Raw genomic sequence first — 27,274 nt, 5'->3', positions numbered from 1 at the left:
CAACTCCTGAACTGTCCAAGTCTTTTCAGGAAAATCCTCCTGAAATCTATGCATCACACATTCTTTCTAGCCATACCACTTTACTTTCTCCAGATTAAAAAAAAACAAAGTACTTTCCCTTAAGATTATGTTCTATATTTGTTAAATACATGATAATAATATACAACTTATTTATCTGTGTTAACTGGGATTATATATATAAATTATATTTTAGGCAAAAATGTTTCTTTGTGAAGAAATGTCCACAGTTTTTCCCTGTATCTTTTCAAAATGGCATTGAATGGCTAATAAATGTAATAAATGTGCAAAATAGTGGGAGTTAAGGGCCACATTGGCAGGATTCCTTATCTCTACTTTCTACCTCTATCCAAAGTCACCTAAAGAGAAAGAATGCAAATGTGTTGTGGTGGTCCTCAAATTATGGATTTAAAATTTATTAGAAATAAATCAGAGCCATTGTAGGATTTTAAATAGGGTTTAATGAGATCACATGATTATAATGATAGAGGGGAAATGATTCTTTTTGCTGTACAAGGGATCAACCAAAGATCTAAGAACTAGAAGTAGGTGGGCCAACTATGAAGTTGTAATAATCCAGAGAAGATAGACATGAGATGGGAATTATATATGTGTCTTTGGGAACAAGGAAGAAATGCAAGATTTGGGAAACATAGAAACAAAGAAAATCCAGGCAGTTTTTAATGCTGTTTTGGATATAGGAAGCAAAAGAAAGAAAGAAAATATTTGATCCTAATATTTGAAGACTTTGAAGACTGGGGTACCATTGATAATGAAAAAATCAAGTATGGGAAATTGTCTTATGCATTTCCATCTTGTGGTCTGTCATGATCTATATGTCAAAATCATATCCATCCACTCATTGATTCTCTTGTATTTCAGGAACATGTCCCTCTCCACTCAAGCAGAAAAAAAGCAATACTTCATTATATGGAATTTTCTATTTCATCTGAACATGTGGCTACAGATTTAAAATGGAAAATTTAAATTTGGCATACCACAATTCTATGCTAATATTTACAATTTTATTGGCTGGTATTCTTGATTATCAAGATCAACATTCTATAATATTGAAAACTAAACATTAGCTTTCAATAGCTAGGCTAGCCTGTCTCATTTGTTCTTTTCCTTTTCTCTCCCTCTCTAGGTTAATATCAAATACTGGTATTAAGCATTTGCCTGCTGTTTATAAGATTCAATCTCTCCAAAAGGTTTTAATGTAAGTTTTTTTTTTTTTAATTAAATTGTTTCCAACAGTTCAGTCAGTAGCTGTTTTTACCCAGAAATCACTGGGCTGGATTATTTGCATTGCCACTTTGGGCCACTCCTTAATCAAATAACCCCATACTGTGTTGGTGTGCAGAGATAAAGGGAGAAAGCAATACATTTGTATCATACAGGAAGCCCAGGTATAGCTTATTGGTAGCATTCAGCCTGTTATTCAATCAGATGCTGTGATAAGATGAGCCTCCAACAAGAGAGGGAAGTGGTTAAAGCTGAAAAGAATCTTAGAAGCCATCTAGACCAACATTTCTTCTTCTCTTTCAGAGCCTTTCATTTTCTACCCCCTAAGAATTTTTCCCCAATAAATGTGGTGTTTTTGGCTACCTGTCCTAACTTTTTTTCCTATAACATACCTTTCCATATGAAAAGATCAAGAAGTTGACAATGTTTTAATCTTTGAATTCTTGCTGACCCTCCAGTCAAGGATAGCCAGGAACTGATAAATTCTATCAAGAAAGGATATTAAGTATTTAGTGAATTCACCTCCATAAATTAATTTGCATTCTAAAAGAAGAGCCTGGAAAGAATAATGAAAGAGGAGACTGGACACATCAATGCTCACCACCATATCACGATGATCCCAAATCTGAGAATTTTAGTAAACTACAATAAGGCTATATGGAATCAGAAAAACTGACAGTTAATTTTTAGAAGAGAACTATAGCTTCCAGGAATAAGGCCATGATAATGCTAGTGCTTTCTGGCCTGGAAGACCACATTAGGAGTATTATATTCAACTGGGCATCATATTTTAAGAAGTTCATTGATGAATTAGAGAAGGCTCAGAGGAGTAAAGGTAAAGACCTGGACAAGTTTAGCCTGGAGAAAAGAAAATTGGGAATATAGGTAGACATGCTAGTTGTAGTTGAGTGTTTAAAGGGTTGTCAAAGGAAAGAGAGATTAAACTTGGTCGCTTGGCCCCAGAAAGCAGACTAGGAGATATAGTAAAAATTGCAAAGGAAAAAATTGTAATTTGATATATTAAAAAAAAAAAAAACATTCCTAGGAATAAGAGCTGACCTTAAATGGGAAGGTCAGGGAAGTTATTTTCCTTCACTGGAGATCTTCAAGCAAATAATACTTTTTTGAGTCAGTTGTCAAAAACATCTTTTTCTTTCTCTATAGGGAGATAGAGAAATTCTGATTCTGAGTCTATGAATCTCCAATGCAAGGAGCACTTTGGCAGATTAGGGGAAAAGAATTGGATGTTGGGGAGAAACTCTTGTACTGCTCATGTCATATCATTTAAGAAGCTATTTAATCTCTTTATCCATAATAACTTTGTCATTGCCTTGATGCCAGAACTAGGGTAAATAAATTAAGGTAAGGAGGCCAAGATGTTAAACTACAAGCAACAACTCAGTTGAGTTCCTCCATCATTCCCCTGCTTCATGTCAAATTCTAGTGTAACATATCTAAAACAAGGTTGGGGTGAGATATTTTTTTCCAATCTAGAATTTTTTTCCAATCTAGAGATCGTGGATGAGGGTGAGAGATAGCATGGCAATACCAACAGGAGAACACAGAAGTAGTTGGGACAGTGGCAGCAACAGCTCCAGGAGCTCTCAGCCTAGAGATGGTAAGGAGTTAGACAACTGGTCAGAAAGAGATTAGAGAAGAACCTTTGCTGGCACTGGGTGCATGACCCTATTATATTCCAGATATGCAGTTCTAAGTTGCAGTCCCAAAGAGCACTGTGGCTATAGGGGAGCAGAAGATCTGGGCATTGTTTCAAGGCAGAAAGGAGCACTAGTGCTTGCAACTGAAGGAGAGCAGCATTCCTGATCACAGTTCTAGGGCCAAGAGAAGCAGTAGCATTTGCAACTACAGGAAAACAGGTCCCTTCCTGGTATAAAGACCGGAGCACAGACCAGCAAAACAGCAGAGAACCCCAGACTTATCTCAGAAAAGAGGACCATGAAATACCAGAAGCTTCAGATAGTGCACCTTCTACTAAATAGAAAAATAAGCAAACAGCAACAACAAAACTTTACTATAAAAAGCTACTGTGGTAACAATGAAAATTAAGTATAAGACATCACTGTCAAAAAAGCTCAAACAAAACCTCAAAGCAAAGGATGTGAATTGGACATGAACCAAATTGGTCACAAGAATTTCTGGAAGAGCTCAAGAAAGATTTTGAAAATTAATAAGAGAGAGGGAAAAAATTGGAGTAAAAATGAAAAGTGACACAAGAAAATTATGAAAAGAAAGTCAACAACTTGGTAAAAGAGGCAAAAAAAATATAGAAGAAACAAAGCCTTAAAAAAAAAAAAGAATTGGTCTAATGGTAGAAAAGGGATAACAATTCACTGAAGAGAACTTCTTAATAAGAAGAATTGGGAAAAGAGTTGTAAAGGTCACTGAAGATAATAATTTCTTTAAACTTAGAATTGGATAAATAGAAACTAATAACTTCATGAGAAAACAAAACAATAATACAAAGTCATAAGAATGAAAAAAATAAAAGAAAATATAAAATATCTCATCTGAAAAATACATTCGGAAAATAGAGCAATGAAAGGTAATTTAAGAATTATTGGTGTACCTGAAAGCCATGACCAAGGAAAGAGCCTAGATATCATATTTTAAGAAATTATCAAGAAAAACTGCCAATATCCTAGATCAAATGGAAAATGAAAGAATCTACCAATTACCTCCTGGAAGAGATCCCAAAATAAAAACTCCCAGGAATATAATAGCCAAATTGCAGTGCTTCCTGGTCAAGGAGAAAATATTATAAGCAGCCAGGAAGATATTCAGATATCATGGAGCCACAGTAAGAATCACAGAAGATTAAGTAGCTCCTACATTAAAGGAGTGGAAGGCTTGAAATATGATATTCTGAAAGGCAAAGGAACTAGGATTACCGTCAAGAATAATCTACTCAGAAAAAAACTGAGTATAATCCTTTAGGTGAAAAGGGATATTTAATGAATTAGAGACTTTCAAGCATTCCTGATGAAAATCTTGGAGCTTTTGAATAGAAAATCTGATATTCAAACACAAGATTCAAGAAAAGCATAAAAAGGTAAATATTAAAGAGAAATCATTAGAGACATAATATTTTCACATTCTTATATGGGAAGATGACACTAGTAACTCATTAATATTTTATCATTACTATGGAAGTTAGAATGAATCTACATAGAAGCCATGGGTGTGAGTTGACTATAATGGGATGATTTCAAAAAACAAAATAAAGTAAAATAAAATTAGGGATAAGAAAGAACAAAGAATTGAGAGAAAGAAGAAAGTAGAGGAAAAATTTGGAAAATCATCTCACATAAAAGAGGTAAACAAGAAAAAGCTTTTTAGTGGAGGAGAAAATGTGGGCAATGCTTAACCTCCTTCACATCATCATTGGTTCAAAGGAGGAATAACATTCACATTGAGTTGTATATAGAAAAATATAGAGTACAGAATACTTTCTTACCCAACAAGAAAGTAATAGAAGAAATAGTAAGGGAATGAAGGGGAACTATAATAGACAGGAGAGAAATTATGGGAGACAAGTTAAGAGAGAGCAGATTAAGGGAGGATTATTGTGCTTCAGAAATAAAACAGACTTTTGAAGAGGAACTGGGTAAAAATATAGGGACACATTTGGAGGAAGGAGGATAGAATGGACAAAAATATCCAATAATATTACCTGGGAATGTGAATGGGATGAACTTACCCACAAAACAGAAATGGATAGCAGAACAGATTAGAAATCAGAATCCAACAATATGTTCTTTACTAAAAAGATACTTGAAAGATAGATTTACGCACAGAGTGTAAAGAACCTGTTGTGCTTCAAGTTAAGAATTTTTTTAAAAGACAGGGATAGCAATCATGATCTCAGATCAAGCAAAAGTAAAAATAGACCTAAATAAAAGAGAAATCATGGAAATTACATTTTGCTAAAAGGTACCATAGACAATAAAGTAATATTAATACTGAATACTTATATTCTAAAAGGCATCCAAATTCTTTAAAAAAATAATTGTTAAAAAATTTAGTGATACGAAGAAATATATAACAAAGCTATACTAGTGGGGAACCTCAATTTTTTCCTCTCCAAAGTAGATGCAAGTATAAAATAAATAAGAAATAAGCTAATGAGATGAATAATTTTTTAGAAAGTTAGATATAATCAAGTTCTAGAGAAATTTGAAAGAAAATAGAAAGACATATACATTTTCTTTCCCATACATGACACTTTCACAAAGATTTACCATGTGTTAGGGATAACAACTTAACAACCAAGAAAAAAGCAGATATATCAAATGCACCCTTTTCAGACCATAACACAATAAAAATTATATTTAAGGAAGGACCATGGAAGTATAAATTAAAGATTATTTGGAAACATATAATTTTAAAGAATAAATGGGTAAAAGAACAAATCTTATAAGCAATCAATAATTGTCTTAAAGAGTGAAAAAAAAATGAGGCAGCTAGGTGGATAGAGCACCATCCCTGAATTCAGGAAGACCTGAGTTCAAATCTGGTCTCAGACACTTACACTTCCTAGCTGTGTGAACCTGGGCAAGTCACTTTTGCCTCAGCCCCCCCTCCCCCCAAAAAAGAGTGACAAAAAATGACACAACATAAATCTTAATTTATGAATGCAGTCAAAGCAGTACTTGGTTGGAAATTTAAGAAAGAGCAGATCAATTAATTGGACATTTAAAAAAACTAGAAAAAGAACAAATTTTAAAATATCCAATTAAAGAACAAATTAGAAGTTCTGACAAAAGATGGATTAATAAAATCAAAAGAAAACACTAAACTAATGAATACAATTAGAAGCTGGTTTTATGGGAGAAAGTGATAAACAGTTCATTAATTTAATTAAAGGAAAAAGAAAACCAAATAACTGGTATTAAAAATGAAAAAGGTGAATGCATCACCAATGAAAATAGAATTGAAATAGAAAAGAAAAGTAAATTAAGTCAATTATTAGGAGCAATTTTGCCAAATTATAATGCCAACAAATCTGACAATATAAGTAGATAGATGAATATTTTTTAAATCACAAACAGCCCAGATTAACAAAAGAAGAAATAGAAAATTTAAATAATATTATTTTAGAGAAAAAGAATTTGAACAAGTCACAAAGAGGATTAATAATGAACTCTACCAGACATTTAAAGAGCAATTGATTCCAATATTATATAAACTATTTGAAAAAATAAAGAATCCTACTAAATTCTTTTTATGACACAAATGTGGTATTGATACCTAAGCCAGGAAAAGAATAGAGAAATAAACCTAATGAAATTTGATACATTTTTTTAAAAAAACAACTGGCAAGGAAATTGCTACAGTCATATTCTATAATATAACCAAGTAGAAATTATATCAGGAATGTAGGTCTTGTTCAATATCAGGAAGGCTACCAGCATAACAGAGCAATAATAAAAAAACCCAACAAAAACTATGATTATACCAATATATGGAGAAAAAGCTTTTGACAAAATACAACACTCATTCTCATTCAAATTAATAGAAATTAATAGAAAGCACAGGAAATGGAGTTTTGCTTAAAATGATAAGGAGTAAAATTTGGTCCAGAGGTTTTCATGAAAAAGCTTTCATGGGCAGAGAATGCTAGGTAGGAGAAAAACAGTCATGAAGAACAAGTACAAAGATCTCCAGAGCCTCTGATATGTAAGAGAAGTTCATACTGCAACACATTGGACTTCCAATGCTTGTAATCCAGAGAGAGGATTCCCTCTGGATGAGCTTATCCTCTATTTATTTGAACTGAGATATTCTATCAGTCGGTTGAAAAAAAAAGTAGTATCTATTACCTGCAATGGGGATAAATTAAAAACTTCCCCAATAAGGAATAAAACAAAGATGCCTATCATCCTGACAACTATTCAATTAACAAGAAAACAATCTGAGGAATAAAAGTAAACAATGAGGAAATAAAACCCTTTACCCATGATATGAAAGTAAATTTAGAGAAACCTAGAGTCAAGTAAAAAACAGTTGAAACATTAACAACTTCATCAAAGTTACAGAGTATCAAATGTGTGTATGTGTATGTGTGAATCTTGCCAACAAAACCTAGAAGCAAAAGATAGAAAGAAATTCTATTTAAAATAATTAAGTGCAAACAATATAAAATACTTAAGAATATGCTTGTCAAGACAAACCCAGGAATTATATGAACACAATTACAAAATGCTTTTCACAAAAATAGAGATCTATACAATCTGGAGAAATATTACTTACTGAATCAAATGTCAATTCTATCTAAATTAATTGTTTATTTAATGTCATACAGATCAAATCACCAGAAAATTATTATATAAAGCTAGAAAAAATTCATTTGGAAGGATTTTTAAAATGTCAAGAATATAAATAGAATTAATGCATTAAATGAAAAGGAAGGCAGTCTAGCAATAGCAGACTTCAAACTATAATGCAAAGTAGTACTCATGAAAGCAATTTAGTACTAGCTAAAAAAGAGTGGTGGATCAGCAGAATAAATTAGATGCACAAAGCACAGTAGTAAGTGACCATAGTAATCTAGAATTTTATAAATAAGAAAATCCATTTTGGGGACAAGTTCTCACTGCTTAACAAAAACTGCTCAGAAGACTTGAAAGCAGTTTGGCAGAAACTAGGTATAGAACAATATCACTCACATCACATGTGAAGATAATCTCAAAATGAATACATGATTTAGACATAAAAGATGATATCAGAAGCTAATTAGGGGAGCATGGAAATTTTTCTCTGCCAGAACTGTGGATAATAGAAGGATTTAAAATCAAACAAGAGATGGAGAGGAATATGAGAAGTAAAATGGATACTTTTCATTACATTAAATTAAAAGGCATTTGCATAAACAAAAATATTGCTGTCAAGAATGAAAGAAAAGCAAGGAATAAAGTGGGGTTGTTTTACTGATAAAAGCCTCATTTCTGAAATATATAGAAAACTCTTCTATTTTCTCATTGATAAATAGTCAAGGAGTACATATAGACAGTTTTCAGAAGAAGAAATCAAAGCTATATATAGTTATATAAAAATGTTCAAATCACTATTGATTAGAGAAATATACATTAAAACTATTGTGATACTACATCACATCTATTAGATTGACTAATATGTCAGAAATGAAAATATCAAATGTTGAAAAGAATATGGAAAAATGGGGGTACTAATTCATTGTCAGTAGAGTTCTGAATTGATTCAGCCATTCTAGAAAGCAACTTAGAACTATGCCAAAAAAGCTACAAAATTGTGCATACCTTTTTACACAGCAAAATGCTTATAAGGTCTGTATCCCAAAGAAATCAAAGAAAAAGTAAAAGGATCCATATGTGCAAAAATATTTATAGCAACTCCTTTCATGATAACAAAGCATGGAAATTTAGGGAATGACTATCCATTGGGAAATGGTTGAACAAGTTGTGTGTATGATTGTTATGATTGTGTATTTTATGCTACAAGGAATGATGAACAGGGTAGTTTCAGAAAAACTTTAGAAGACTTACATGAACTGATACAAGTGAAATGAGCAGAACCCAGGAGAAAATTGTACAGGGTAACAGCAATATTGTATTATGATCAACTACTCTGATCATACAATGATCCAAGACTATTCCAGAGGACTCATGGTGAAAAACAAAATCCACCTCCAGAGAAAGAACTGATGGAGTCTAAATACAAATAAAATAAATTTTCACTATTTTTTGCTTTTTTAATAACATGATTTTGCTTGATTTCATATATATGATTGAGATCACATTTCTTGCCTTCTCAGTCAGGAGTTGGAAGGAGGCAACATATTTAGAAGTCATTTTTTAAATAAAGATTAAAATAAATAACAAATTTAAAAGACAAACAAAAAAATTAATGATATTTTCTGCAGCCTCCTACCCAGCAAAAGAAAAATAAAGGGAGAAAAGTTTCTGAGAATTAGGGAAATAAATCAACTGAAAGAAAGCTGAAGAACAGAGGAAAAGCAGAAGATGAATATTAAAGGCAAAGAAAGAATTGGTGTGGTTGGTAGTCAAAATCTAGACTAAAAGTTACAGTAAGGAATTGTAAATAATAGAGTCCCCAAAATGAAAATAAGGAGGTGAGGGCTATTTCAGAGTCAGTTTCTGATACCAGACCAAGGCAATTAGAACAGTATCATTATCAAGAGAACTAAAAAAAAAAGCCAGAAACTAGCAACAAAATGACCCATGAGTTGTTGGGTTTGGCCTGTTCCCTAGAAGAGGGTCTTTTTTCTCTAGCAACTTTCTCTTCTAGCTGCTTAAAAGGCCAGTGCTGCCAGATGGCAGGATGCACAAGCACATTTGCCAAACTGCACAAAGACCAGCTGTGGAGAGGCAATGATAAACCCTTGCTTACTTGCTTGCTAGAAAGAAATGGGGAAATCGGCTAAGAAAATCCTCAAATGGCAGTTATATGAAATCTCTGCAAGTCTATGGATGGGAAGAAGTGGCTCTGCAGATAAATTGCAAGCTGTCACTTCCAAATGTTCAATTCCTCCTTCTTTACTAACGCCCTTGCAATCAAAAAATAATCTTGATCTCAGACCAAAACACTCAGAACCTTGTTTACCAGATTATCATAGTCTTAATAAACAAAAATATCTGAAATTTTTCCTTCTTCTTTTGTAGAGACATTCAAGATAACATCAATATCCGAACAATTGAAAGAAATTCTTTTGCAGGACTAAGTTCTGAAAGTGTGATCCTGTAAGTTTTTAAAAAATCAAATATATCACATGTATTTTAATACCACGCTCTCCTCAATAAAAATGCATCTTTCTGACTTGTAACTTTGGCATCCAGCCATTAAAATTATTTTCTTGCTCTATGCATATTCCTCATTTCCCATCTTTACATATCAGAATCACAACATGGAATCGTGTTAATAATTTATAATTCTGTGGCATAATTCAAGTATTTAAAATTGCTCTTTGAATGATGGTCTCCTGTGATGTAACATCTGTTGCAAAGACAGAATAACTCATGCATTCATAAAGCCAAGGCATTGCAGGCAAAGATGTTCATGGTCTAGATAGGAAAACTGGGAGAAAGGCTGGTTTGGGAAGATATGGCAATATGTTCTCACAATAATTCAGGCCAGCTACTGTTGGGCCCTCTTGATGAAAACAAAAGAGACTTCTTTTTATGGAACAATTATGTTTTTGAATGAGCTGGCTCTGTTCTCTGAATTTTTTGGGTTGAGTTTTAAAAATGCATTGTCTTTTCTATGGCATTAATAACAAGCCACTTTCTAATCCACTATGCCAGGAGCCAGATTTGTAAATAATCTGCTCCTTATGGATCCCTTGGGACTATGAAGCAGCTGCAATGTAAGCAGTCTCTATGGTCCTTGAAATCTATGAAAGGAGGAGGCTCACGTAGGAGTTAGTGAGGATATTTGGGAGAATGATAAGGCTGCCTAAAAATGTATGATCAGAGCCTACAGTTTGAAGTTATATTAAAGGAATGATTTTCTATTTCTGTTTTAAAACCCAAGGTCCTAATGACTTTTAGAAAAATAACAAAATAGAACAAAGGTGTAGGTAGTATACCGTAGTCTGGTTAATTGCAGTAGCTTAATTGGTTTCTCTGTTTCCCAGTTGTTTTACTGTTTAATCCATTTTCCAAACTGATAAATTATTATGCATAAGACATAGGACTGAATATATCCTCTAATATGTTATTTCTTGGATGAAATAAGTACAACTTCCTAAGCCTGGCATTTAAATCCTTCCATGTTGTCTGTCACATAGCTTTTTAAACTTTCATATTATTCCTCAACCATTTTTCATAGTCTTCCAACCAAACCGGTCTACAAACTCCACATTTCATCATTAACAGACAATAAAGATCTGAATTCAAATTTGATCTAAGACACACTCGCTGTATAATCCCTGGCAAATCACTTCAATTATATCTGTCTCAATTTCTTCAACTTCCCATTCAAACCTTTTTCTCTCTTCAATGCCAAACTTAAGTACTGCCTTTTCTATGGAGCCTTTCTGAGTCACCCCACTCCCACCCTGTTGAAAGTAATCTCTCACATTGTACATAGTAATAGCAAGATCATGTGATGATCAACTATGATCGGATTAGCTCTTTTCAGTAATAGAGTGATCCAATTCCAATAAACGTAGGATGGAAAATACCATCGGCATTCAGAGAGAACTATGGAGACTGAATGTACATTGAAGAATACTATTTTCACTTTTTTTGTTTTTGTTTGCTTTTTCTTTCTCAAGTCTTATCCATTTTGTTCTGATTTTTCTTTTACAACATGATTAATATGGAAATATGTTCAAAACTGTACATATATAATCTACATCACATTGCTTGCTGTTTGGGGGAGGGTAGAGGTAAGAAAAGAAGGGGGAAAATGTAAACCTCAAAGTCTTAGAAAAATGAATGTTGGAAACTATTCTACATGTAATTGGAAGACTAAAATACCATTTTTTAAAAAAAGAAGGAAATCTCTCTATCCTTCAAATCTTTGACAAGATCCCTCTTTTACTCTTATATTTAACTTTTAGTTATAATTTATTTGTGCACATATCTTATTCTTTCTATTGGATTATAATTTCCTTGAAGCAGGCTAAATCAGTTTCCTTCCTTGTATTCCTAAAACTCTTTTCTTTTCCTTTACATTGTTTCTTGTATTACAGCTTTTTGACAAGGCCATCCTGGCCATTAATACTGGCGGTTGTTTTTCATCTCAGCTTAGGAAAAGGAAGAATTAATGGGAGATAAAATAAGGAAAATAAGGAATAATATAATATTAATAATAATAATAGTATAAGATAAGAAGAGTATTTTCCTCCTGTTTGAGAAAAGGTGAAGATTAGCCCATAGAGTTCCAAGGAGTCCTAAGCTAAGTGGCTTATATCCTGCTAGGAAATGTCTCTAGAGATTGGAAAAAGGATCTAGAGTATTTTTCTAGCAGATTAGTCTCACTCACTCCAGATCATCTCCATCCTTAAAAGATATGATAAAGCAGGTTTTCTAGCAAAGCAATATTACCTAAGATGAAGGTGGTTATGTTTAAAGAGCTCCATCTCGGTTTATTTCTTCATTTTTTGCAAGGCATTTAGGGTTAAGTGACTTGCCCAGGGTCACACATCTAATAAGTGTTGAGTGTCAAGTTGGATTTCAACTCAGATCCTTATGACTCCAGGGATGGTGCTCTATCCACTGTTACATGACTGCACATTGGGTTAATGACAGCCATGTGGCAGGAAAGACTTGATATGGATCATTAATTCAGAGTCTCCTGAGCCATAAAGTGATCCCTGGTTGAAATTCTCTTAGATCATGGGGGTATATTTTAGCAAGTTACTGCTTTTCTGCTCTAGTGGTCTGAAAGAGCTAATGACTAATTTACACTATAGGGAATATCTGGCTCCCTTTAGAGGGCAAACTGACTAATTGCCAGAATGTCTCAGAAAATAAGTTGCACCCTGCTCACCTTGCTTCTGATTTTTTCATCTTTTAGAAAGGAGTGAGTGATACTGATTAGCTCCCTAATTTACTTTTAAAATGTTCAAAATGTTTTAAAAATCTTAGTTAAAGAGTTTCTTTTTAGGTTCAACTTACCTTCATCTTACTTATCAGGTTCAAAGGATAATCAATTTAGAACTGGAAAAGGTCTTAATAGGTCATTTTATCTAATATTTTATTTTATAGATGAAGAAACCGAAGTCAAGGAAGGAGAAATGATTTGTCCAAGGTCACATAGGTAGTAAAGTAGTGGGGTCAAAATTTAAACTCAGTTTCTCTGATTCCAAATCTAATCTTCTTGCCATTGCCCCACAAGGAGGATTCTAATGACCATAGAATAATTTAGATTAGAATTAGGCTTTAGAAATCTAATCCAAACTGAAAACTAAAGCCTAGAAAGTTCTTCCTTTGTCTCAGTTTCCTCATCTGTGTGTTACCTGATCCATGTTGGCTCTATTCCCCCCGGGGTCTATTCTATTACAAGTCCCTCTATACATTTAAGAGGTTGGAAGATTTTATTTTTCAATGGCTTGAGCCAGCATTTGCGCACTAACAACTAGTACCCCAATTCCATTTAAGTGCTTAAAGCATATAATTTTCACAAAAGAATATTTACTTCAAAGATATAGTAATAATAGACACCTTCTCCAGTATCTCAGGAGAACAGTCTTCTACTATATGTCCTCATTTTCTTTAGTGAATCCCATATGAAGCTTAGCTCAGATCTTGAATAGCACTGACCTTACATGGCCAAAGGCAAGCTGCCATCTTCTTCTAAGCTGGATTCTGGAATTTCATTCCAGATAATGGCTCCTTGTTTCTCAGGACATTGGGGAAGGGCTGACTAAAACGCTTTTCCAGATTACTTTATTTCTGGATTCTTTTTTCTCACATTCCCAGTCTTTGAAACTCCTGAGTTAGAGACACTATTCTGAAATTTGAAGAAAAAATCCAAGGAGGTATAGTTTTTGTTTGGTTTGGTTTGATTTTAGGGGCTGCATATAACCTGGAGAAAGGAAGACTTCATGGCTCTTCCTCTTAATTGATGGGTCTTTCTATACCCAGTGATTAAGCATGTAATCTCATTCCCCAGAGGCGAACATAAAGAGCCAACACTGCCTCAGCCCCTTTTGAAGACCACTGTTCCAGGTATGCTTCCAATGGAACATATCTCTTCCCAACATGGTAGACTAACTGGAATTGGTTACAGAATATCATGCTCCAGTCAATATAATTTCTTTTAAAAAGTTCACTATAGTCCTCCAAGTCAAGATGCTATCTTAGGAAACCATTGGGTTGCACATGGACCAGACCCTCATTACATGTAAAATAAGAGGGAAGAATTGAAAGTTCCATAAGATCCCATTCAGCATTGAATCTATGATTGTTTCTACCATAAAATGCTATCTCTTAATAGTCCCAATAGAGGGATTCTCTTGATTTTCAGCATTTCTTTTTCTTTGCTTTTTGCACAGAAGTATGGGAAAAGTGGCCCAAATATCTTTAGTCACCCTCCAAAACTCAGGCTCATCTTGTGGCACAATGTCTTCCTACTCTCTCACCCTCCTCCCAAAACCTCACTCCTCACTTCACCCTGTTCTGAAAATCGACGTCATTTCTTCTCTTAACTTAATCCAGAGTCTCTACCTCAAACCCTGAATAAGCAGGTCACTGGGACAGATTTTTTGGTTGAGAATTGGGGGGTGAAAAAGAAAGTCGGGGCTTTCAGTTTATCTGACAGTTTAATTAAATCATTCCCCCTTTCCCTACAGATAAGCCTGTTGCTTGACTTTATCATGGGTGAAAGGAATGAGGCAGTGAGGAAAAATGGAAGCAAAATAATTTTTCATCATACCCTCAATGCTCTAAGCCAATGGCTTTGTAACATAAGCACCATAGGATTGACAAGTATGTCTCTCAACACCTCATATGGCAGGCAAACCCTCCACATGCATAATACAATAGAGCCAGAACAACAGTGCCCACCACCTTACAAATGCCATCTGCTCTCCCGATGCTGCTGCACTTGAGGGCATTTTTTAAATTTATGCTTCTAATTGCAGTCGTCTGATCTTACCCCTGATGCTTCCAAGTCTGGAGCCTCTGTCTCACTTGAAAGGCCTGTGAATAGGAGGAATCTCATTATTGGTTTTTAAATGCTTGCTTTATTGCAGATGGCTGAATAAGAATGGGATTCAAGAAATACAGAACCAGGCATTCAATGGAACCCAACTGGATGAGCTGTGAGTAAGCTTACCTGGTCTTCCAGACCACTTAGAGGCAAATGGTTCTTCAGGCACTATTATTTACTAATATTCATCTGGTCCCCTTTTTCTCTTCTCAACCCTCTGCAGGAATCTTAGTGACAATATTAACCTGGAAGACTTACCTAATGACATTTTCCAAGGAGCCAATGGACCAGTCATTCTGTAAGTAGCTACCCTTTCACCCTTGTTCATTAGGTAGATATTAGATGGATATCAAAAGCCAATATTTACTACATAGCATAAAACCTCTCTACAAAGACTTCTGGGAATATTTTGAGACTGTCTCAAATCTTGTGCAAGTCCTTGTATACTATTTACATGTGTATAATATGCATGCCTGTTTGTATATTATATACATATGCACATATGTTTGTTTGGTGGATATGTGATATACATGCAGATATACACACACAAATATACATATATTGTTGGTAGTGGTCATTTGTTTTTCAGTCATGCACAACTCTTCTTGACCCCATTTGGGGTTTTCTTGGCAAAGATACTGGAGTGGTTTGCCATTTTTTTCTCCAGCTCATTTTACAGATGAAGAAACTGAGGTAAATAGAATCAAGTGACTTGCCCAGGGTCACATAGCTAGGAAATGTCTGAGGCCAGATTTAAACTTATGAAGATGAACCTTTCTGATCCCAGGTCCAGTATTCTATGAATCAAGATACCTTTTTGCCTATATATACATATATATGCATATATATATATATATACATGTATACATATATATGCCTCTGTGTATATATGTTATATATATTTATATAGAGAGACCATATAGACATACATGCATGTGTATTGCAATAGTATATGTTTATATACACATATGTACATATACACATCTAATGTTGTCTCATGTGTGGCACATATAACATGTACAGTTAGGGATGTGCATATGTACACAGGCATAAGTATACACACATACACATACTATATAACCTTTGTTAATTAGATGTTACTGGAAATAAAAGAACGTACCTGGAGTCTGAAAGACTGAGTTGAAACCTCAGATACTTGCTGTGTGATCAGAGCAAATTATTTCACCTCTGTCTGCCACCAGATCCTTGTCTACAAAATGCAGATAATAATAGCACCTACCTCACAGGATTGTTACAAGAATCAAATGAGATAATAGTTATAAAATCACCACACGAATGCCAGCTATTATTATTACAGTTAACCCCAACTTACTCTGAGCAACCTTGAAATTTCAGACTCCCTATAATTACATAACACAAAAAAATGCACTAATCTTTGGATCCTCATTGCTTAACAAATAGAGTCCAAATCCATAGTCAAGAACCTCCACAAACTAGTCCCTGTCTAGATGTCACATCCATTCCCTTGTTGCTTTATATATACTCTGCATTTCAACCAATCACTCTTCAATGCCTTGACATGAAACACATAATCCTGGTTCTACATCTCTGATCATGCTTAACCACTCACCTTTAATTTGCACTTTTCTCTTCTTTACTTATCTAAGTATTAATCCTTCCTTTGTTGTTATTGTTAACAAACAGCTCAAGTTCTACCTTCTCCATGAAATCTTCATTAAATACCAGGCTCATAGACCTTACTAAATGTTTGTTAGTTGATTAATTGACTGATTGGCTTTGATCTTCAGTGATCACTGTCTCTTTTCAATTCCTATAACAAGTCTTATCCATACTAGTCAATTTTATCAAAATTAATAGAAGTAGAATATATTAACGTAGAGTGCTGGAATTCACATCAGGAGACATAACTTCAAACCCTGATTCTGATACTCACTAGTCCTGTGATCGTGGGCAAATAAGTGAAACTCTCCTATAGCCAGCTTCTCAATCTGTAAAAATGGGAAGAAACCTACTTCAGGAAATTAGGACAATGTTTTGCATACCTTAAAATGCTATATAAATATGACTTATTTTCATGCTTATAGCATGTCTTGCCAACTAAAATATAACCACCTCAAAAGAAAGTGTGATGTTTTCTATTTCTATGTGTCTTTATTCCCTAGCTTAGTGTCCTGTACTTACTAGCTATTCTATTATTAAAGATAGTGCAAATACTGGGGCCTCTGCAGAAACATTTCCGTTGGAAGAAGATGTGGGTATTTCTATTTGAAGTTAGAAGGACCACCTTAAAAATTCAGAGGCCATTCCTTCAAGGGGCAATTTCAGTCTCATCTTTTCTATACAATCTTTTTTGACTACCTAGAACATAATAGGTAACAATAACAATAATGATGATCGTGATATACAGCATTTATTTACACCTTAAATTTTGCAAAACTTTTAGTCAGCCAACTATCATTTATTAAAGTACTTAACTTTGTGCACACTTACTATGTGCTAGGCATTGTGCTAAGTCCAACAGATACATAGAAATGCAAAAAACAAAAACCAATCACTATTTTCAAGGCAATATGCAAACTACATTGCACAAACATGATATATACAAAATAATTCAGGGGTACTTTTAGAAGTCAGGCACTCTGAATAAGAAGCACAGTAATGGCTTCTTTTACAAAGAAACTTTAGCTAAGGGAAGCAAGGAAGCTAGGAGGCAGGGATGGAAATAGAAAGCTTTCCAGGTATGGGGGACAGCCAGTGGAAATGTTCAGATTACAAGTAACAGGGAGGAGGATCATTTGGTCTTCACAACAATGCTGTGGACTAGGTGCTCTTATTATATGCTGTGATTCAAGAGCTACCTCCCGGTGGCTGCTGGAGATCTAATTCAGACCTGTAGAATGGATCTCTTCATGTGAGAGGATGATACAAGGAGACTGAGAGGCAGTTGCATTCTCTGACCCTTCCACTGAGAGGTAGTTGTGTTCTTTGACCTTTTTCCTCTTCCCTTTGCCTCCAATTTACTTCATTCCCAGCCCAGGAACAACACCTGGGTCAGTAAAGGCTGCTTTGCAATTCCTTTAGATGTTATGATTCACAGCTATGGAGGCTCTAGGAGAATTGACCTGCCCCTTCATTTAGGCATGGTCCTTAACAATTATCCACACTTTACCGGGGTTGAGAGAAGTTGTCTGAGGGAGAACTGAACTTAGGGCTTCCAGATTCCAAGTCCACTCTTCCACTTAGCTAGGTTAGTGCTTAATAAATTCTTGTTAATTTTAATTGATTGATTGATCTAGACCTCAACCATCATTTTCTTTTTTGAACTTCTCTAATAAGTATTATCTATACTTCTCTATTGAAAACATTTAACAGAAATTGTGTCATAGTGTAGAATATATTGGACATGGAGTCTGCCTTGAACTAGAAAGAATAAACAAGATAATTAATCCATTAGAAATCATTTACATGGCAGTCAAATTTCAAAAATGTATCCTTCATGACTTTCAAAGACAGAAAAAAGCAGTTTATTTTGTTCCTATTAAAGGAGCAGCCTGTTAATTCTGTGTAGCTCAGATAGGAACTGACCATGGTCCTAATTGCTTTGAATAGCCTTCTTTCCCAATAAGAAGCAAAAACAGGTGTTGGAGGAGGGGAGGATGTTAGAGAACTGCAGAATTCGACCAGACATTCAACTCCATTTTAATTTACAAAAGGGAATGTGGCTTAATTTGAGATGCTCAAGGGCAGGAAAATGGAAAGGTGAGATGGGGATAGACAACAAGGACACTTAGCTGGAAACTGTCCCTCCTGACATTTCCAAAGTGGGAGGTGGAAGAAGGAAAGAAAATGAAAAGTTAGAGAAAGGATTGTAAGCAGAGTTTGGGTCATGGTAGTCATCAGATCATGCATGGCAAGAAGAGGAGAAAATCCCTTATGTGTCTGCTAGAGGCTGTATATGTATATACACACATACATATACATATACACTTGAAAAAAAGATAAGGATTTCTGAAAGGCAGAAATAAAAAATACTTGCTATATGCCAGGCACTGGATTAAGCATTTAAAATTACTATCTCATATGATCCTTATAACAACTCTGGGTGATAAGTGCTATTATTATCCCCATTTTACAATGAGCAAACTGAGGCAAACAGAGATTAAGAGACTTGCTAGTCTTAGACTATAGCTTGTGTGACAACAGAAATGAAAATAGAATATCATATGTAGAGCAGAATCCAACTTCCCCTGTAATATAAAGGTTCATAAGAGGGAAATAGAGTTGGGATTAGGCTTAAAGTTAGAATTAGGGTCAGGACTATGAAGAGTAAAAAGGCTGGGTAGGAGGTTGATTGAGGCTTAGGAAGAGAATACTATAAAAATTCTGACCAACGAGTTCCCATTTTATCAGGCAATGCAATGGAGAGCTACAAACATTATCAGACAGTGGAGGGGGAAGAAGGAAGGGTATTATAATCATGATCAGATCTGTGCCTTAGAAGATGAAGGAAGGGTGTATATAACATTTATTATTCACCCACTACATCCCAGGCACTGTGTTAAGAATTTTTAAGATATCATCTTATTTGATTTCATTTGCTTCTCCCGACACTATGAAATAGTGTTATTCGTAATACTGTTTTACAATTGAGGAAACTGAAGCACTTAGTGATTAAGTGATTTATCCAATCACACACCTAGTAAGTGTCTGAGGCTGACTTTGAACTCATTGTTATACTATTATTATTACTATGTTATTATTATCCTTCATGCTTGGTGGATAGTGAGATGGCATAAATTTAACATCCTTTTGAATATACCACATCTGAGTTTGTGATGAGAAAGAAGAATTTCTGAGTTCAAAATCATAGAGGTAGTACTATTATGTACAGTACTAAGATTTAAAGTATGGCCAGCCCTTTGGGCGGCACAGATAGATTGAGTGAAGCTCTAATTCATAAGAATTGAGGAAGATGATAAGACAAATATATACATCAATACATATCTTGGTCCAGGTATGATAATTAGTGATGAGAGAGAGAGAGAGAGAGAGAGACAGAGACAGAGACAGACAGAGACAGAGAGATACAGAGAGACAGAGACAGAGAGAGAGACAGAGACAGAGAGAGAGAGAGAAAGAAGAGAGAGAGAGAGAGAGAGAGAGAGAGAGAGAGAGAGAGAGAGAGAGAGAGACTGAGACTATGAGCACAGCACTGAATTTGCTGAGAAAAAATAGCAAATGACCTATAAGTTAGAAAATGCCAAAAACAAAGAATGGGTTGAATGATAGGGATAAGTAGAATGAACTTCTGTGTGATGATAAAAACAGAAAAAGTTTAAATGTGAAGATAGGGAGTCAAAAGTCAAGGGCCAACAACTCCAGTGGCCCCACAAATTAAAGGGTCATAAGAGAGGGAGAAATCAGCACAGAGTGGCCAAAGACTGAGTGTCTTCTGGAAAGACCTAAGTTTTCTTGAGCTGTAACTAGAAAATGGAAAGGGGGAAGCAGAGAGCTCTAAATTCCTGATCTTGAGTGGGTTTCTGGTGATATGAAAGCCCTAGTTTCCTATAGGTAAGAGAACCGGCATCTGTGCATGATAATGTATGAGATATTTTCATTTGTCTCAAATAACTCGGTGCTCTACAACATAGAAGGAGGTGCTTTCAAATGTTGCAACAGATTCCATGTTGAATAGAACTCCAAATTCCCTCCCAGAGAAGACCAGCACTGGACCCTAGCTTCTCAGGTCCAATAATGGTAAAGGAAAATATAGATAAAGGAGAAGGGAACAATTCTAACCTACCTACCCATTTGATAGTAATAAAAAGCCAAGTTATTGTTTTCTCTGACATTTCATGGGACTATACATTCAGTTACTCCATGTATCAATGGATTCTATTAACTTCCACCAATGGGGTGAGCAAGTCAGCCTAGCTGAAGCAATAAGGCATTCTAAGGAAGGATTGAAGGAGCCTTATTCTAGGTAATACCAACCACTGCTGCTGCCTTAACTACTACCTATCCTCAGATCTTGTTAGAGACAGCCCAGTACCCTAAACCTAAGAGCCACCAAAATAGTAGTTCCTCCTAGAATCAGCTGCCCTTCTAGGCTAATCCTCACAGTCATCATTCATGGTAACAATCCCCCTGAAGAAGAAGCTTTATATCCTTACTATGATCAAAACCAAATATTGATATAGCAGGTAACCAGCAGAGCTAAGTAGCAAGGTACCATGACAAGGAAACAGGAAGCAATGTGGGTCAGGAATGGTTAACCAAGACAACCATAAACCCTTACAGCCAAGTAGAGACAGTGAAGTAGCCTGAGTGTAGGAGTCCCACAAATAACAGCAGCCTCATGGCCACCGGCCCTGCTTCATAATGGATCCTACAATCCTCATCTAAGAAAATAATCCTCATGGAAATGAGGCCTGAAAACCTCCACAGATGGTATAGCCCTCATCTCTTCAGCATCCACAGCTACTGAAGATTCAGCAAGGACATTCTCAAAGTTTGACATTTGGTCAAAGATTTGAAGTGGAAATTGCTTTACCAAGGGAAATAATATTTTAAAATATGAATTATCATCTACTCTGGTACTCTACCCTTAGGATCACAGGATTTTGCTGAAACCTTCATATATGTCACTTCTTGCTAGAAAGTGAGCTCTTTGGGATCAGGGACTATCTTCATTTTCCATGTAAATCCTCAATGCTTTGCACATAATATAGGCTTGATAAAAGCTTTTCCTATTCATTCATTCTCTTAAAGTGGCCAGGGCTAAGGAGTATTCAACCAGTAAGAACTGGTTACCAACCAAATGAAAAAGAAAAATTTGGAGTTTCTGTTTTTCAGTTGGTTTTTAGCCTCCTTCAGTCTTTCAGAAGGTAAACATCACAGACTGGAGTTATATTTGAAATAATGTGCAAAGATTGCCTCAAACACTCACTGTCCATTAAGAGTTAGAAAACACCTAACTTCATAACAGAAAAGGTCAGGGTGGCAGAAACATTCATGGGTATTTTTAAAAAAGAAAAGCTGTAGACTTAATTCAGAAAATGGAAATAACAAACGCAGAGATTAAAGCCTAGACAAATTGCAGTTTATTAAAAATGTCATTTATTACTTAGATGTCTTAAATTCATGCCTGGGGTCCAGGGACCTCATAATTTGCCTGGAGCAACAAAAATGAGACCATTAAAATTACATTCTGGTGATAAAAGAAATTTTGAACTTTTCACCTAAAATAAGAAAGGTGATAGAGATCCAAATTCAGGAATTGCAATAAAATGTCTCATCAATAGACAAAAAATTGTGGGTCAGGAAGCCAGACAGACCTCAACATCCAGGGTCCATGTCAGTCAATGCCTTCCTTTGTTCCTGAAACAAATAAGGACTTTGGTGGGGATTAGCAGGATGTCAGAGGCTAAAACCTATAAAGGGAACTTCACATCCTATTGAAAAAGAATATGAACAGAGCAGGAAGCCCCAGGCTTCAGTCTTTGCCCTCTTTCTTCTGATAGTAAGGTTAGAGGATGGAGCAAAAAACTCCCCCTAAAAGATCCTTTAATCCCACTATTTCCTACTAGCTATATTTCTGGATTTGACTTTACCATAATCCTCACCCTTCATCTCACTGAGAATTTTTCTTCACTATCTCTTCTTCCTCCCTCACTTTATAAATTTTTTGGGGGGGATATTATTTTTCCCACTTGATTATAAGCTTTTTGAGGGCATGGACTATCTGTTTTTTATTTGTATCCTCAGAGTTTAGCAGAGTTCCTAACACATAAACATTTAATAAATGTTTCTTGAATTGAATTGAATTATGCCCATGTTGGCTAATCCTCACACCATTTTAACTGCCCTTGTCTTGATGTAATCTAGCTTAAATGGTGCTAAAATGTGGAGTTTAGCATTTCTTCATGCTATGAAAAAAAATCACAAAAGTAGTCATAATGATAGTAATGATGATGATTAGTATCATTATCAGAAATGACTAGATTTAGATGGACAGAACACTGGATCTGAAATTGAGATCCAGTCTCAGATAACTTACTAATGGTATGCATTCCTATTATTATTGCATGATTTTTCTTTGGTGTTTGCTTTTCCCAAATTTTGGAGCTATTTGAAGATGTTACAAAGCTGAGAAGGACAGTTTGTATACTCAGTGACAAAATCAATATCTAGATAGATCTTTCTAAGTTAGAACAATGATAAACGTTTATAGGGACAAATATGAAGAAATTGTACACTTAAGTTTGAAAAATCAGCTTCACAAATGCAGGATTGGGAGGCAGCACTAGATCACAGTGGGAGAAAATTCTGATGTTTTAATTAATCATCTACTTTAAAGATAATCAACAATGTATGATAGTTAAAAAGGCAAATACCTAGGCTAATTGAAAGTCAGAGTATCCAAATAAAGGAGGTGATAGGTCCATTGGTGAGACAGCTAGATAAATAAGATGATATTTTAAAATAAGACAATATTTTTAAAATAAATTATTTACAAAATTTCTACATGGTATACAATAACAATAATAGCTTGCATTGATATCACACTTTTAGGTTCACAAGCTGACTTACAGACATTATCTCACTTTATCCTCACAACAACACTAGAAAGTAGGTGCTATTATTTATCTCTTTTGCAAATGAGGAACTCCAGACAGAGAGAGATTAAATGACTAGCTCAGGATCACACAATTAGTAAATTATCTGAGAGTGGATCTCAATTTAGGTCTGCCTGACTCCAGACTCAGTGCTCTATTCATCTAAACCTAGCCATTTCTGATGACACTCATCATCATCATTACCATTATTACTATTTTCATACTTTATTTTTTTCATAGCATGAAAAAATACTAAACTACATTTTGCACCATTTAAACTAGATTACATCTAGAAGAGGGCAATTAAGATGGTGGGAACACTAGCCATCATAGGCATAATTCAATTCAAGAAACACTTATTAAACGTCTTTGTGTTAGGAACTCTGCTAATCTCTAACAATACAAATGAAAAAAATAGATAGTCCATGCCCTCAAGAAGCTTATAATCAAGTGAAAAACTAATATACACAAAAAATTATAAGGTGAGGAAGGAGGAAGAAGAGATAGTGCAAAAAAGTTCTCAGTGAGATAAGGGATGATGATTATAATAAAGTCAAATCCAGAAATATAGCTGGTAGGAAATAGTTGGATTGTGAATTGTAAAAAGATTCTTTGGAGGGAGTGTTTGCTCTTTCTTCTAGCCTTAGTATCAGCAGACAAAGGGCAAAGACTGAAAACCAGAATTCTACTGAGGGAATGATGAAGTGTTAGTACTAAAACTGATGCAATATTTCAGGATGATGACCCCAGAATTTTCCTGCATAAGAATTTTCCTGCATAAGACATGTTTAACTATAAGAAGACTAAGACTTGATTGTTATCTTCAAGTATCTGAAGAGCATTTTCTAGAATCACTTGTTCAATAAACATTAAGTATTTACTATATGTCAGGAACTATATACTAAGCCTTGGGGTTACAAAAAGGGGCAAAAGGCAGTCCTTATCCTCAAGAGGCTTACAATCTAATGAGAAAGACAACATGAAAACAGATATATACAAAGGAAATTATAGACAAGACAAATAGGAAATCATTAACAGGGGAAGTACTAGAATTAAAAGGGATTAGGGAAAGCTTCCTGATGATTCCTGATGAGTCAGTAATTGGAAGAGAGGGGAATACTGCAGGAATGTAGGACAGCCAGAAAAAAGTCCATAAAAGAGAGATGAGTTATCTTGTGTATGGAACAACTGGAAGGCCAGTATCACCAGATCAGAGTATATGTCATAGAGGGAGGTATAAGAAGACTGGAAAGATATTCCATTGTGATGAATTTTGAATGCCAGACGGAATGAGTTAATTGGAATCCACTGGAGTTTATTGAGTTAGGGAAGGGGTTGACATGATCAAATCTGGAAAAATACATCCACTTATTCTGGGCAGATCTCAGAGGCAGAATGACCAGTGGGTAGAAGTGGTAGAGAAACAGATGTCGGCTCAATGTCAGGAAAAGACTTTCTCATAGTTAAAACTGCCTCAAAGTGAAATGGACCACTTCCACATCTAGTAAATTCCCCCTAACTAGAGATTATTCAAGTGAAAGCTAAGTGACCACTTGTTAGAGATGTCTTAGAAAGAATTCTTAGGCAACTTGCTTGAGATATCCTCCAGAGTGACTTAGGCATGGAAATTCTGTGACTCTTGATCATAGACAGATAAAGCTGCCCCAAGAAGACATGCACATGACAACTTTCTGGTTGTTCCCTTCTGTCCAACAGCACAGAAAACAAACCTAACAGGAAGGCAGCCAAGAATTTCTGACTGCCCATATCAGTTCACTGTCACAAGATCACTCCTAGTTCTTCACACTTGCTCTGTCTTTCACCCAACACCTGCAGAAATAAGTTTGCAATGAACCCAGTGGCCTATTTTTGTAATACTTTTCCTCAAATAGACCCAAGTTAATTAACACCTCTGCAGGCTCAAGACTGTAGGTAAAGTTTGTAGAGAGAAGCTGTTCTTCTTAAAAAGGAAAATGAGAAAGAACAAGATTTGGGAAGAGGATAGGGTGCAGCAAGTTAGGGATTTCTTTATGAGATGAAAGGAAAGGAGGGAAGGAAAAGACAGCATACTCCTTTCTCACAGCCTCCTAGAATCAAAACTTCCTTTCTTGGATTCTTTGATTGATATCTGAGCTCTAATTTCCATTTCCTCATCCTATTCTGCTAAAAATGTTCAATTTTCTGGTCTTTAAATCTCTCACTCTAGGTCAAAGACCTGGTTACCCTATGCTAGTTTCAGGTTTAGTATCTCTGGCAACCATTCAATATAACAACAAGTTGACTCTTAGCAACCTGGGGAAATATGCTAAAATTGGTTTAATAGACCAGTTCCTGAAAGCAGGTTTTTCTTGGGGTCAGGAAGGAAAAATAAAAGAGGGAAATAACACACTACCAGAGGGAGAAAGCAGACAAGCAGTGCTACTGGAAGAACCAGTCCTAGAAAAGAGGGACTGGGAATCCTGATGACAAATTTCAAACACTTCATTCACTACAAAAGTGACAGTTGATGAGTCTCATAAGTCTTGACCTTGAGGATCAAATTTTGTCGCTAGCTTTGACTTTTTTTTTGGTTTTGTGATTTCTGCATTCTGAAGTCTTTCTCAGCAATGGAGCAATTGTTATTTCCTTGGGAAACTGATCTCTGTAGGGAAAATTTAATACATTGCCTTGCTGAGCTGGAGCCAATACAATCCTATTCCAATGGTTTATCAAATTGATTTGGCTATAGCTCAGATTCATTTGATAGTTCAGATTCAAACACTGAGTTATTTGTATGAGAATGATTCTGTTCCATTACCCACAGTTCTATAGATAGTAAATTGCCTTTTTATCCCAACTGGGATCATGAAAGAGAGGTCTCCTAACCATCTGTCAGTGTAGTGTACACCAGAAATGTGCTTTCACTTATGGAAATGATTGACCTGTAATAACATCTTTGCTGGAAGAAAGAGAAATTGTTGAAATCCAATTTGTGGCACTGACTATAACATAGTTTATTAAATGAGATGGGGAGTAAATTTTAACCCTTGCCAATCCTGACCCAGCAAGGCATCCTTAATCAACTACTATGTTCTATTCTGCTCTCCATCTCGGAACCAAGAGGCTTTCCATGAGCTAATACACTGTTAACAGAATGTTTCGAAATCTCCAGACGGAGAGATTAGGGGTGGATCCTTCTGGAGTTCAAATTCTCCAAAGCAGTTGCTTCCATCATTTCACTTATGTTGAGCTATTTTTCCAATGTAGTCCTTTAAAGCACTTCATATCATTTCCCTAAACTCATTTTCCATCCTCATTATACATCACTCCCCTTCTCATAGTCAATGATCCAGCCAAATCAGCCTTCCCTCTTCTCCACATATGACACTCCATATTTTGTCTCTTTGTCTTTGCACTAGTCAAATAGCAATGCCTAGAAATCACCCCCTCCTCACTTCTGCTCTACAGAATACCCCTCTTCATTCAAGCTACCACTCAAGCACCACCTTCTATATAAGGCTTTTCATATTTCCTCAATAACTAATGACCTCCTTCACAAATATAAATATAAACATATAGAGAGGAATACAAAGCAATTTTAACTACTTTGCAGTTTCTGACATAAATATTCCAAAGGCTGAGTTTTTAAACACTTTCTAAAAATCTACCTCTATTCCTCACTTCACTTACTGGCCTGTGCTATATAGTATGTCAATTACATTTCTGACACAAATATTCCATGTTTTCCCCTAGGACAT

The 27,274-nt window shown here is 35.3% G+C and overlaps 1 protein-coding gene across 4 annotated transcripts in view; it reads left to right on the top strand.

Moving 5' to 3' along the window:
• Nucleotides 1–27,274, top strand: part of FSHR (follicle stimulating hormone receptor) — a 243,883-nt gene that overhangs the window by 189,611 nt on the left and 26,998 nt on the right. For 2 of the 4 annotated variants that reach the window (XM_074286805.1, XM_074286800.1), the window contains exons 5-8: nucleotides 1,166–1,237; nucleotides 9,942–10,019; nucleotides 14,981–15,049; nucleotides 15,161–15,235. In XM_074286805.1, the coding sequence (XP_074142906.1) occupies nucleotides 1,166–1,237; nucleotides 9,942–10,019; nucleotides 14,981–15,049; nucleotides 15,161–15,235 (294 nt within the window). The remainder of the gene's footprint in view (nucleotides 1–1,165; nucleotides 1,238–9,941; nucleotides 10,020–14,980; nucleotides 15,050–15,160; nucleotides 15,236–27,274) is intronic. The other 2 variants (XM_074286803.1, XM_074286804.1) reach the window with 2 other exon arrangements.

This window comes from Sminthopsis crassicaudata, chromosome 2, assembly GCF_048593235.1.
Source record: "Sminthopsis crassicaudata isolate SCR6 chromosome 2, ASM4859323v1, whole genome shotgun sequence".
In the NCBI taxonomy this organism is placed as follows: domain Eukaryota; kingdom Metazoa; phylum Chordata; class Mammalia; order Dasyuromorphia; family Dasyuridae; genus Sminthopsis; species Sminthopsis crassicaudata.
Note: the sequence above shows the minus strand (reverse complement) of the source record. Positions and strands in the feature narration are given on the sequence as shown.